The sequence below is a fragment of the Haliotis rubra genome, unplaced genomic scaffold (assembly GCF_003918875.1).
Source record: "Haliotis rubra isolate DU_JTF1 unplaced genomic scaffold, ASM391887v1 Scf442, whole genome shotgun sequence".
In the NCBI taxonomy this organism is placed as follows: Eukaryota; Metazoa; Mollusca; class Gastropoda; order Lepetellida; family Haliotidae; genus Haliotis; species Haliotis rubra.
Window position 1 is genome coordinate 531,478 of NW_025767127.1, and position 14,875 is coordinate 546,352.

The 14,875-nt window shown below is 39.3% G+C and overlaps 2 protein-coding genes across 2 annotated transcripts in view; one reads left to right on the forward strand and one right to left on the reverse strand.

The window, feature by feature from the left end:
- Nucleotides 1–4,540, forward strand: part of LOC124289488 (heat shock protein 75 kDa, mitochondrial-like) — a 92,446-nt gene extending 87,906 nt beyond the window's left edge. The window contains 1 exon segment of the mRNA XM_046726117.1: nt 2,974–4,540. Within this exon segment, the coding sequence (XP_046582073.1) occupies nt 2,974–3,075 (102 nt within the window). The 3' untranslated portion in view covers nt 3,076–4,540.
- Nucleotides 4,541–9,201: 4,661 nt separating this feature from the next.
- Nucleotides 9,202–14,875, reverse strand: LOC124289489 (V-type proton ATPase 16 kDa proteolipid subunit-like). Its single transcript, XM_046726118.1, has 3 exons — nt 14,681–14,875; nt 11,984–12,170; nt 9,202–10,875 (listed from the first exon to the last, which is right to left on the reverse strand). Exons 1-3 carry the CDS (start codon nt 14,763–14,765, stop codon nt 10,665–10,667), a joined length of 483 nt encoding a protein of 160 aa, XP_046582074.1. The 5' UTR covers nt 14,766–14,875; the 3' UTR covers nt 9,202–10,664.

A 14,875-nucleotide genomic window follows, 5' to 3' on the forward strand; every position in this document is an offset into this window, starting at 1 on the left:
TACCAGTATTACCAACACCACCCACCCATGTCAATACCAGTATTACCAACACCACCAACCCATGTCAATACCAGTATTACCAACACCACCAACCCATGTCAATACCAGTATTACCAACACCACCAACCCATGTCAATACCAGTATTACTAACACCACCACCCATGTCAATACCAGTATTACCAACACCACCAACCCATGTCAATACCAGTATTACCAACACCACCAACCCATGTCAATACCAGTATTACCAACACCACCACCCATGTCAATACCAGTATTACCAGCACCACCATCCCATGTATTACTAACACCACCAAATACCAATTATTATTACCAACACCACCCACCCATGTCAATACCAGTATTACCAACACCACCATCCCATGTCAATACCAGTATTACCAACACCACCACCCATGTCAATACCAGTATTACCAACACCACCAACCCATGTCAATACCAGTATTACCAACACCACCATCCCATGTCAATACCAGTATTACCAACACCACCAACCCATGTCAATACCAGTATTACCAACACCACCATCCCATGCCAATACCAGTATTACCAACACCACCACCCATGCCAATACCCATTACCAACAATACCATCCCATGTCAATACCAGTATTACCAACACCACCATCCCATGCCAATCCCCAATACCAGTATTACTACCAACACCACCATCCCATGTCAATACCAGTATTACCAACACCACCCACCCATGTCAATACCAGTATTACCAACACACCACCATCCATGTCAATACCAGTTATTACCAACACCACCACCCATGCCAATGCCAGTATTACCAACACCACCCACCCATGTCAATACCAGTATTACCAACACCACCACCCATGTCAATACCATGTAACAATACCATACCGTATTACCAACACCACCAACCCATGTCAATACCAATACCAGTATTACCAACACCACCATCCCATGTCAATACCAGTATTATTACTGGCACCACAATATCAGTATTACTAACACCATGCCAGTACCGGTGTATTACCAACACCACCACCCCATGTCAATTATGTATTACCAACACCACACCATCCCATGTCAATACCAGTACCACACCATCCACCCATGTCAATACCAGTATTACCAACACCACCATCCCATGTCAATACCAGTATTATACCAACACCACCATCCCATGTCAATACCAGTATTACCAACACCACCATCCCATACCAATACCAGTATTATTACTAACACCACCAACCCATGTCAATGCCAAGTATACTAACACCATCATCCCATTACCAATATCCCATGTCAATACCATAACCCATCCCATGTCAATGCCAGTATTACCAACACCCCATACCAATACCAGTATTACCAACACCACCATCCCATGTCAATACCTGTGTATTACAGCACCACCGCCCGCCATGTCAACCAGTCAACACACCACATTACAATACCAGTATACCATCAACCCATGAGAATTACAGTACAAGCTGCACATCCACCTATCACCTGCATGCCTCCGTGAAGCTAGTGTGATAACAGTATATATACACCACTAACTCCATGACCCCACGTGATAACAGACCCACGGATCAGTTGGCTGTTCCCTTGCAAATATTCCACCATTCTACATACATAGATGCATAGATGCATTCATCACCAGTTGGTTTAACAAAAATGTACAGCTCCAGAATGTGAATAGTCTTTGCCAGTAACATCGTGAGCCACAATTCTGAAAACTATCTCATATGACAGATTTGGCAATCGGCCCAGTCTGCTCAACTGTTGCGTATATATATGGTGTACACTATATTCTGTATTGATTTTAGAAGTTAAACACATGTAATGGAACTGAAATATATTTGTGGTGAAGAGAAGCAATATGGAGATCATTAGAGTAGAAGACAGGTTGTTGAGATATGGGAGTCACAGACATGAGTGATGAAACCCTGGTCGGTGCTGTCTGCTGGGATACAGTGCAGTCAACGTGGAATCTACACTGTCCGCTACTCTGTCCCCACCCTCTCCTCCTGGAGACATATAGGCGTAGTCCCGATTCTGGTACATGTAAATCATGGATAGGTTGTGTATCTTACAAAGATTTAAGATCTGTTCTCGTGATCCCCTTTTTCTGCCATAGTTTTTGTTTCTTGTCTGGATGAAATATTGAGACTGGATGATAGGCTCGTGTAGTGAAGCTTAGGGATAAGTATATAGTATGTTTATTTGTAGCACTCCCCGCTGTACGATGGTGGTCTGTAAGTATCGGGTCTTGATTAGACAGTCCAATGACTGACGTAATGAGCATCAGCAAAGTTTGTAGGACAGGCTCCCCACCTGATTACATTACCCACCTCTTGTGGCATTGGTTGCTGAAGTCTAATTCATTCTAATCAACAGTGGTCATTTGTTGTAAGGGATAGTAGTAATTTTGGGTGGTTATGGTCGGTAGGGGTTGAATCAGGTGGTGGAAGATGAGGTCAGATTGTGAGGAGTTTGGGGTCAGGTGGTGGGTGGGGTTGAGTCAAAAGTAGGATTGGGGTCAGGTGGCGACGTGGGTTGGGTCAAATGGTGCATGTTGGTGGGGTCAGATGGTATGTAACGTTGAGATCATACGGTGGGTAGAGTGAGATGCTGCTGTATTATATACTGTAGTCATTTCTTTGAATCAGGGTCAGAAGATCCTCCAGTTTTACTTTCATGACTAGGATTAGGATCGGAACTCTTTAACCTCACATGTTTTACACCAGTCTGAACACAGGGGAACAGCCTGGTTGTCAGAAGCAGCAATCAGAGCGGAGGTCTGTTCTTGATGCCTCTTCCTGATGCCCTGTTGTGATCATTGCTGCATTTGTTGTTCTTAAGCATCATGAAGCCACACTAACTCACACATACTGTTCGAAGGAGGGTAATCTGTGACTTAATTTTGAAAATATTTATTCTGTTAATGGTAAATATATTTTTATTTTTCAGTTGTATGAGAACGCGATGATAAATGCGGGCCTGATCGATGATCCCAGGACAATGGTGGGTAGGCTGAACCAGCTGCTGGAGAGGGCGCTGCAAGACAAGTGAAGCACCTCCACCAGGTGGCCCTGACAGGAAGTAGGGGGCCGCTGTGAACGTCTGAACTGAGGAGGTGGCAGTGAACAAAAATAGTATGAACTATTCCTCATGATGTCATTCACAGACATCAGGCTCTTATTTGGTTTCTGTAACGTTTATTTGTGACTCCATGTTCATAACTTCAGACACAAGAAAGCCATCATGTTGACAAAATAAGTTTAATAGATTTTCATCTGCTTTTCATCTAGTCCTTCATCTTTGAAAAATGAGTTGCGGCAGATCTTATCAACAAAGTTAATGCCAATGTTCAGTGAAGACTAATTTAGAATTAATGACATTTATAGATCATGACATTTGTGCAAATGTCATATTTCCCATACAACTATCAAAAGGTAATAAGTTATATTTAACACCTGTTTGCCAGTATTTAATTGTCCAGGTAGTATTTTCTTAAAATGAATATTCTCAAAGAGTTGTGGAAATACTTTGTTTGTGTGAATGTAAGTTGTAGGGAATGTAATACTATTTAGAGTGATTGTATGTAGTAGGAACTATTTGCGTGTGAGTGTATATTATAGATGATATGAGTGACTATAGGAGAGTGTGTATATACATAGATCTGACAGTACAGTTCCCAGTAGGTGTGGCTAGTAATGGTCCTTGCCCACACAGCTGTGTTCATTTGAAAAATCAAACCTAATTTGACCCTCAGATTTAACATTTGAAATACTATTCACAGAAAACTACTTTTGATTTTGTCAATATATGGGAATTTGTTTCTGATTTAAATGTATATTGAAAAGATGTGGCTATAAATAGGTTTTATTTCATGTAAAGGGATTTTTCAAATAATTTTTATACGTTTAAACAAGTGAATACAGTTTAGAAGATATTATGCTTTTTTCCACTGTTGATGAAATGAATTCATCTATGGTATCTTCAGATCCTTCCCTTTTTTCATCAAAATTATAGTTTTGTCATGCTGGTTATTTGATTATGCTCAGCCATTGCCTGACAGACTCAGGTATCCTTCTCAATACAAGTTGAAAACACCAGAGTTTTTTAAATGACTATATTCACATGAGAGATAAAGTCAGTTGAAAAAAATCTGGTGTTTTTCAGATTCTTGTGAGAATTATATATACCTTCTCCTGTGGAAGGTTGCATGTATCTACAGTTGTAGGTAATGGTGCGTTTGTTTGTCGAGGACAGATTTATCAACATGTTGAAACTGAAGTTTTCACATCTTGTCCTTTCAGTTTGTTCAACGAAACTATCCATACTGCATTTCACATTATAATCATTGCAAGTTTCTCACTGTATATGTGAACCTTTAACTACCCCATCAGTGGTTAAAAGTGTGCCTAACGGGGGACATATGGCAACAAGGTAGCACCTTCCATGTTTCTCTGTACATCTCATTGAAGGAGCCAGTCTTTATTTGATATTCATGAAATAAACAGAATCAAATATCCTGTGTTGTTTTACCTGGTCCAATGGCATGAGGTCAATGTGATGTAGGAATATTGATGAAAGGAGATATGACAGTGCAGTGCTACTCTGTGCAGTTAGTTACCTCCCTTAGTTGTGACAGGATAATCAAATTCCATGTGTCAGCCCCATATGTGTGGGATGTATCAATGTCTGTGACATTTGTTGTAGCCTCTTCCCACACAAAACAGACGTACTGTGATAGAAATGAAATACAGTAGAATACTTTTATAACGACGGATATAACGAACTGACGGCTATAGTGAACTGTTTTAAAAGTCCCGAATAAACCTTATATTATCATATAAAAAAGTGAATAGCGAACTACGGATATAACAAACTAATTTCAGTGGTCCCTTGGAGTTCGTTATAAAGGCATTTTACTGTACTGTTTAATACAGTGCCAATGAATAGAACATCTCACCAGAGAATTGAAGATTGGTTGATTGATCTCTGGCCATGCCGTACCAAAAGACATCAAGATGATACTTATTGTTACCCAGTCAGGCTCTTGGCATTGATAAGATAAGTTCAGTCAGTACACTGTGTTTGAGTGGGGGATCCATGTGAAACTGAACCAGGCATCTCAGCTGGCATATGTCCACGCTAATACAAGCAGCAAGGCACACACATGCATGCACACCTGTGTGTAAGTGTAGTAATCTTGAATGAATGTAGTTAAACCCCATTCCACCTCACATCATTACCTAACTGTATAATAACTGTATAAAACAAACTCACTGAATTGAAACCTCTCGGAGGATCTTTAGATCATGGGGAGCGCTGGGTCATAACCCGGGTCTAGACTTTTGAAGCTCTCTTAGAGCTAAGATAGTCGTAAGTGCCATACATTAACATTAACTTACGACTATCTTAGCGCTAAGAGAGCTTCGAAAATCTAGGCCCAGGAGACCAAGTAGCCTCACTGTTGCAGTGTTTGCTCATCACACTAATGTCCTGTGTTCAATCCTCACACGAAATTTGTAGATCCATTATTGGTGTAAGCCATCATTAAATTGTTTGAATTTAGAAAAAAAAACTTTTATTGTAATGGACATGTGTAAAATACAAATATACCTTTCCAAACTCAAATTGTAACCGAAAATGTGCCATTTAATAGTTGGTGAAAACATTACCTCCACCAATGAAGAGCCAGACAACAGATATGGAATTTACCAGACACAGTTATTTTGTATTCATGATTTCTGTCTCTTAAAAACAACACGTCGCATGATTATGCAGAGTGTAAAAACATGAACAGCTGCTGTGTATAGAGGGTCAAGGTCACTTCAAGGTCACACATAATGGTGGGGAATGCTGCTCCAGTGTGATGAAGCTGTCGGTCGTACAGGATACATGTAGGTGTCTTGTATAAAACCCTATATACCCACAGGTATTCCTGCCGTCAACACATCACAAACTGAGAGATACTCGAGAGAGGTTGTACCACAATAATGTGAACCACAGATCCTTCCTGTTCAATAAACTGGACATCATCGGAGCTGACCATGGAACCGACCATTCAGGAGGGAGATCTGGCATTTTTATGTGATTCAAAATTTATGTTTTTAAAAAAAACTACTGGCAACAATTGTTCACTTGTGGCTGACAATTTCCTTTCCTTTGAACAATCTGAAGGATAGCTACTTTCAAGCTTCTTATTGGACAATATTTTGGGAGGATAAAATACCACCCCACACCTCTCCAAGCATACCAAATGGTTAGTCCCTTACAGATGGCTGATTTGGCAGCCTACTGATATTGATTGTATCTTGGTATGGCCTACTTACAAATTCAATTCGATCTCATCAATATTTTTTCGAGCCCTTGTTTGTTAAGGTTAAAGTCAGTCAGCTGGAAAGTCTCACCAGGCCAGGTAAATGATTATATTGACATGTTTACAAACTCCACTCTGTCCATGTCCATGAATATGTCTGATGTTTTCCTGCTACCTGCCTACCTTCATCGCTGATAAAGTCACCCAGTCCCGAAAGCACCTGCTATAAACCACCCTCATGGGGATTAGTAAAATGACAACTAAGGAACACAACAATTTAGTACAAGAGTGAGTGAGGGATAGAGTTTGGTTTTACGCTGCTTGTAGCATCATTCCAGCAACATCACGGCGGGGGACACCAAAAATGGGCTTCACACATTGTACCCATGTAGAGAATCGAAACCAGGTCTTCGGTGTGACAAGCGAGCGCCTTAACCATTAGACTACCCCACTGCTCCTCTTTAATTGTTTTAGTACAAGACTTTAACATATTAATCTTGAAAACATAAAAATACCCATTGCCCTCCACTGTGAGTTCTTTATAACTAAAGTTTTTAATCAGGTCAGTTACACACAATTTCATCTGGATGTGATGGGAAAGCTTGAATTGGGGCAGGTCTTACACGTTCTGCCGTGACGAAACACCTGAGCATAGGTAAGGTGCAAACCTGGTAACAATTCCACCCCATATCTTCCCACTTACCCAACTCCTATTGTTTCAGTAGAAGAAATCACTGGGGTGTGATAATCCCCTTTAATCCCTTATTTGGTTCCCTGTGAAATAGTATCCGGGGCCAAATGGGATAAAATGCTACTACGTTTGATTCAATGTTTGTATTTATTAATTATATATATACAAGTTATCCATTTATACAACTTAATACAACATCAACATCATATCACATATTATACATCACCCTGCACAATCACTGACCCGTAACTGTTAATCTCTTTTAATCCCCCCAGCAAGTTGGGTAAGTGGGAATGAGCCTTTTCAGGTACACCTGAAAGAACTGTGTGTGAGAGTGCCCCCAGAAAACTACACGATACTTTATTGTTCTCGTTTGTCCCGGACTTATACAATACTTCAAAAGAAAACTATCCATAGTATATGTCTACCAGCTCCATTGTATACAGCTACCAGCATACAAAGCCATAATTCACTCTTTACAAAATGAACATATACAGCTGGCTTACAGGATCCGTCTAAATTGGTGCAGGAAGTTCCAGACTCATTAAGCAGGGAATAAAACAATGAGTTAACAAGCAGTCTTCCCAGGTGATGATACAGGTAATACCTCGTTAAGTTATCAGGTGCAATAACCCACACTTCTCCATATCATTCCCCCAGGGAAATAACTGTACTGTGGCTGTACTTCCTGGTCACATGATTGTCATGGATCAATTAGCAACAATCAACATCAGATATCTGTGAGGACAATGACACCATCTTATGACAGGTGACACACAACTGCAATACCTTAGCCTTAGCGAGGACACTAGTCTGCTTGCCTGAGGCTGCTAATAGGATCAAAGTGCAGAAAAGCAGCATTGCTAACTTCACAGAGACTAATACCATATCAAAGGTCTTACCTTATTGTTCACATTTTTTAAACTTTTACTTAAAACATTTGACCCTATTATTTTTTTCTTTGGCTCGAGATAGTTGCGTTGATCAGTTTAGGTAGACAAATGCTTTACCATTTTAACTTGTTTGTAAGGTTTCCCATAAAGTACTTAATGGTAATGCACTATATATATGTAAATATTTAAACCTCTCACAGCCTTTCATGAGTCATTTCTAAAATTTGAGTGATTCTTGCTTAAAAAAAACAAGCAATGCCCTTCATAAACCCATTCAACAATCAACATAAAAAGAAATATTTCCTGTTTGATATCATTTTTAAAAAAAATCACTATCTTAAAGTACAAACTTGAAAGTATATCCTACGATTAGATTAAAGTTGCAACTTGTATCCAGCAAGAACTGAAAGGTATATCTCAACCTTCTCTTACAATAACATTAAGTATCTAGTTTACATGAATCGTCAAGCCTAAAGATGTACACACCCACATCCAGTCAACAGAGTAAACAAAGGCTGATCTAATCTGTGACAAAGGCAGTAGTAATGTTAAGGGGTCTGTCTTGACAAGCCCACACCTGACCCGGTGACCATGGGATGTTCCCAGAGCTGCAGCAAGGTCAAGTAGACGTTTATCAACAAGTGCCTTCAGTATTGAGTGGTTGCTGCATCAGAGGTATGAGTGTATGGGACTCACAAAAGAATAACCAGTGTTGCCATCCTTACTGACTGCACACAGTGTACATGCGACACTGAAGATGGTCACACCCAGAGGTGCAGAAAGTGTGCAACCAGCAACCTGCACAGACCACAAAGTTGTAACAAAACCGGTTTTATGTCCAATTCAAACACAAACGGATGTGTATTTACAATGTTGCCTTCAACACCATATGTACTACAATAACAGCGGGCTATGTCAACATAACCTCACACTACTTATTCACAAGTAGACGTCTACACTATTTGGTCCTGCTTACAAGAAGCATAGTCAGTGTAAAGACTAACGCATTCCTTCAATACCTGGACCAGTCATTTAGCCTAACTTCACCTGGTGTAATACATCCTACTCAAATGAGTGAGTGAGTTTAGTTTTACGCCGCTTTAGCAATATTTTAGCAATATCACGGTAGGGAACACAAGAAATGGGCTTCACACTAGGGTACCCATGTCGGGAATCGAACCCGGGTCTCCGGCGTGACGAGCGAACGCTTTAACCACAAGGTGATAGATTGTGATGACAGTGCTATGCTATTTCCGGACAGGAACACACTACACAAGTGGGAATGACAGTTATATGCTTTATTCATACATAATATGACAATGAAACAACTTACATGTGTTTACACATACAGTATGGAATCTACAAGATCTGATAAACCTCTGCACAGAACAGCAACATTCCACTTTGATTGGTGAAAATTCTACTTTGAGCAGCCAATGAAATCAACTTATAAATTCTCTGCTGTGCTGTCTTGCCACTGTGCATCTACACATGTCAACAGTTCCTGATATTATACAAGTCTTTAAAGAGATAAAGTACAACAATATCGGTCGGGTCTATAAGTTACAAATATCTACACAATTTCCATAAAATGATAAAGATGGGAGAAAAGTAGTTAGTAAAGAACAGTTTGCTACGGTTACAGTGTTGCTATGGTTACCTAGTACTCACAACAGCTGGAATGTAGCATGGTATTAACAGCAAGAAACAGAAGATGGGAAGTCGTTAAGCAGTATTTGAAGTAAGTCTGCACATGTTAATATCACTCTAAATCCACAAGACTAAAAATCAAGTACACACAAAAAATTCACCATGAGCTAATTCTGCATTCATGACCATATTCTTATGAACCCCTGCAATCACTAATATTATTTCAAATCGGTTAAACAGTTGATGAATTTGGCAATGTGGATGAAATTAAACTTCAGAATTTGACTGTTTGTTCCCTTCCCCTAGCTTCCGAGGAAACATGTTTACCAATGTTTGAAAGATGAAGCCATGCCTTATATTTTCCTGATGTGTACGTTAGCTAATAATACAAAGCCAGTGGTTATCATAAGTAATAATGAATAAACAAACACTCATCGGGGAATAGAACTAAGATCACAGTTGTTGGTTGAAAATAAGCAAAATGTACAGACGATGGCATCAAATACAGGCTTCATGGTTGCAGCAAATTAACACCCATATGTGCATAAATCGAGACAGGCCCAGTACTAGGTGGAAACGGTTATAAAGGGATTTCTGGATATTACAGAGCAAATATGAAGCTTTTGACTATCGCTAGTACCGAGTCTGTCAGACACAACCCATCCCATTGTTGACTGTCTTGTCTGTAGCAACGTAAATTAATCTACTCCAGTAGGATGCAAGCTAGATGCAGGGATACGTACTAGCCAGCAGTGCTTATGATTTATGCACACTAGTTCACCATTTACACATACACAGTCACTTCACGCAGACTGACTGGAGACCGACTAGGACGATCGGCCATTGCACTATATACATACAGGTTGTACACGATCTCTTGTTTCCAGGTGTGCAGTAAAATGGAACCATCTACAGCATTATTTGTTCATTTCCCCCCAATTTGGAACAACTTTGTCTGCCTCAGTCGCACAACTGGAGCCTACAAGTCAGTGAGCAACGCGGCAGAAGAAAAAGAAGGGATGTTTCCACGGTTACAACTGTTCTCCTTTCTCTGCCGGGAATGGTGTTTCGCTGCCGTCACTGGTCCTCGGTTGATTTAGGATTGTTTGACGGAGAGGATGAGAGCCACGATCAAACCATACAGACCCAAAACCTCAGCGAAGATAAGGATGAGAATCATTCCTACAAACAACCGTGGCTGTTGCGCTGTTCCTCGTACACCAGCATCGCCGACAATGCCGATAGCAAAGCCAGCAGCTAATCCACTGAGACCTACACTTAAGCCAGCACCAAGATGGAGGAAACTCCTGAAAAATGAGACAGGTATAGATGTAGAAAATACATTACTACTTGTAATCGTCATGATGTCTAAAAACACATGACAGTATATTATCAATCCTCAACAGTTTCAGTTTAATTATTGTCAACTCCTTTATCACAACTCTAGTTGCCTATCTATGTAAATGTGAACTGTAACACTTATAAGAGGTGATTGCTGGCACCAATCAGTCATAAACACAATAATGTACTGTTTGGTTCATTGAAACAAAGTAAAGTAATTAATGGATCTACTGATGTTCTGCATGGCAAGGTATACATTATAGATTTTCCAGAAATCTGTTATGAATTACACAAATACTTTGACATGCATCTCTAAGCTACCATTTACAGGCGTCTTTACATTGGATCTCATCAAAACTGATGGGAAACAAGATAAAAGGGAATGAATCCTTGTAAATTATTAATAGACTTATAGCTAAAAACTATCAAGCACTTAAGCTCCCCTCTGACTCCATTCAGCTATATACTATCCAAAAGAGTTAAGGAACACCCAATTGTTCCATGATAGTCTGTCCTTAATTTCATTTGAGTATTATATCTAGTATTACCTGTAAGGTGCCCTCATCTAAAGTATGAACACTAAGAATGTATATCAGGATCTCCATGAATGAGTGAGTGAGTGTAGTTTTACGCCGCACTGAGCAGTATTCCAGCTATATGACGGCGGACTGCAAAGAATCAAGTCTGGACCAGACAATCCAGTGATCAACAGCATGAGCATGGATCTGCACAATTGGGAACTGATGACATGTGTCAACCAAGTCAGCGAGTCTGACCACTCGATCCCGTTAGTCGCCTCTTACGACAAGCACGGGTTACTGAATGAAGATCAATATTCTAACCCATACCTTCACGGGTAGATCTCCATGAAACTTTGGTCAAGCATTAGCATGATTTAATATATCAACAACACAAGGACAGAGGGAAATCCAGCCTTGACAGAACTCGTAACTAGGGAATGACCATAAGTTAGCTACCATAGTATTTATTAAAGGGATCGATTAAATTTCATGTTTGTATGAACAAATTGTGTATACAAATTGACCACGTCAAGCTAGTGTTGACAGTACTTACTTAAAAAGGGTGTAGCCTGTGGCAGTCATATTCTGTGTTATAACAACAGCCACCACCAAACCGTAGATAGCGATGATACCAGCCATGACAACGGGAATGACGGACTTCATGATGAGTTCTGGGCACATCACAGCCATTGCTGAAATACCTGTACCAGACTTGGCTGTTCCATAGGCTGCACCAAGAGCTGAAGATTCAATAACATTACATCAGCAATCAGGATCACTAAACAAACATCCACCCTGAAGACAAGGTGAAAAAACGAAGTTAAGAAGAATATTGACATGTGATTTGTGATATCACTTCCTACTTTTCGTTTCACTTTTCAGTGAGTGGGTGAGTATGGTTTTACACCGTTTTTAGCAATATTCCAGGAATATTACGGCAGGGGACACAACAAATGGGCTTCACACATTGTGCCCATGTGGGGAATCAAACACTGGTCTTCGACGAGATGAGTAAACGCTTTAACCACTAGGCTACCCCACCGCCCTGTTTCGCTTTTCAAAGTCCAGCAGTAAATGTTTGAAAGATTGAAAGAAACATTTCAAAGATCTTTATAATAATCTTTCTGGCTTATAGTGCCAAGTATTCTTCTGAACAGTTTGATGTCTTAATGCAGAAATAGCACCTGCTGTAGCCAGATTTCAGTTACAACCTTAAAATAATCAGGTCTTGGCCACATGAACCTGAGATTGATATCATGAGAACTATACATGCTGTCAGGATACACATTATCGACCAGGTGACACTTTCATTGGTCAAATCTCAAAACAAACGTGGTAATTATTGGCATTCTGTCTCAGAATCAAAATATATGCATGCATTAGGCAGTGTCTTTCCTAACTTACACAAATACTGAAAGAGCCAACATTGACTTTTGATAGTGTTATTTCACTATTCACTGAATGGTGGGTCAAACTTCCATTCCATTTCCTAAACACACGTTTTCCTTAATGATGATCACACATGAGCCTTCCCAAGGACAAAAATGAGTGAATATTTTAGAAGTGAACGCCTATGACCAGCATAACTTCATTCTTTCCTCCACATGAAGATGACAAGCCCTCACATTCACTGTTAAGGTGACCTTTACTAACATCCTGAACAGTGTCAGTTCAATTTCCTATTCAGTGATCAGGATATCCTGAACCTTCCATGTACACACCACATCTGCCTTATTCAGATACACAATAAACAAGGTCAGAATGTATGACAAATTTATATTCATCAATATTCATATGGCCACAACACAAAATTCTAATACATTTTGCAGTGTATGCACACATATACATTACACAGTTTACATTTTCAGTGAGGAGTCAATGTTGGGAATCTAAACATATACGCTAAAATAATATACGTTTTCTTGTATGTGGCCACAGACAAGCTGTTTCATTAAATAGTAATAATGCATATTATTATGAGCATTCAATAATTATGTTAATTCTGAATACAAAACTAGTGTTTCTATTTATTTTGTCTTGGTAAAAGTTTCTATAATGTGAATTTAATTAAACTGACAGAACTCAAATAAAACCCAAAGTTTTGTCCTTTAAATATTGAAGGTAACCTTGGGTCTGTCCCAGAGTTTAAGTATACAGGTCACTCCATCACAAATTCTCAGGTATACCTGGTTGCCTAGTACAGATAATATCATTCTCTTAAAGACACTGCACTTTCTTATCTAATCACAAGTGTAGAAATATTGAAATGAGTACAAATCAAGTTTCAACAGATACCTGTTTACTCTGTCAAGAATTATCTGACCAGCCTACAGAAAGGCTTATCACAAGATCAATACATCATTTTAAACAAGGATGAGCCTTAATCTAATCCCTAGGCTTAATGTATTCAGTTAAATTTAAACGTTATCCAAATGGGTATAGTTCAAATTTTCACTTTACACCTTCAAACGAAATAATAATCTGCATAGAATATGATTCATCTAAATTAACTTCTGAATTCTGAATGTAATTACTTTTAACTTAAATACTGTAAGCATAATTGTCAAATCTGATCCAAATTTCACCTCAATATTAAAACCATTACACTTGAAGTTGGGTTGTATAACCTATACATATTGAGTTTGAAGATCAAGAAAAATGTGAATAAGAACGAAAAAGATTTGACTAGAAAGTAAAAATATACACAAACTAAACTAAAGCTACTATGTAAAAATAAGTGTGCAAAAGGTTTCGTAAGTTTCGAATTCCTTGATAGTTGAACGCTGTCAGTAATGGTCACATGACACCTCCACAACGTGATCTAGAAATATGTCAGTTGATTTCTGCACCATCACGTTATGTTTCAACGAGTGATAAAACCTGATAAATACATCACACTGAAACAATCTGTTAGACATTCCTCAACAGTATCCATATATATACCAGAATAAGGAACAAGGGTGTATTCATTTTACACTGAATAATGAAATAATTTATTTCGGATTGGGCGTAAAGCACGGAACTCCAACCTACTACGTTAATTTTTCTATGAACACGACTCTGTGACTTTTAAACAGCAAAATTCTTCAATGTGAACAGCTAGAAACATCTTAACAATCAAATAGACTCATACAATCGACACATGAGTCAACCTTATGTTAGAAACCGGCGATTTTCCCCGATAACTAGGTCCCCCACATTACATATTCAATGTGATCGATAGTTCTGAAGACGAAAGGCACCATCTTACCACAGAATGCCATTGCGGATGTCACTCCCATTACTCCAAAGAATGAGGCATATGGGGGAGCGTCGGCGCTGAATTCCTCGGCCATTTCGTTGAGTATAAAATGTGTTATTGCAGACAGAAAAAGACAAACAAGCCAAGCAATCACTCTCACTCCCGTTCAGTACGCTTCAAGATGGCGAATGATGTATATGTCAT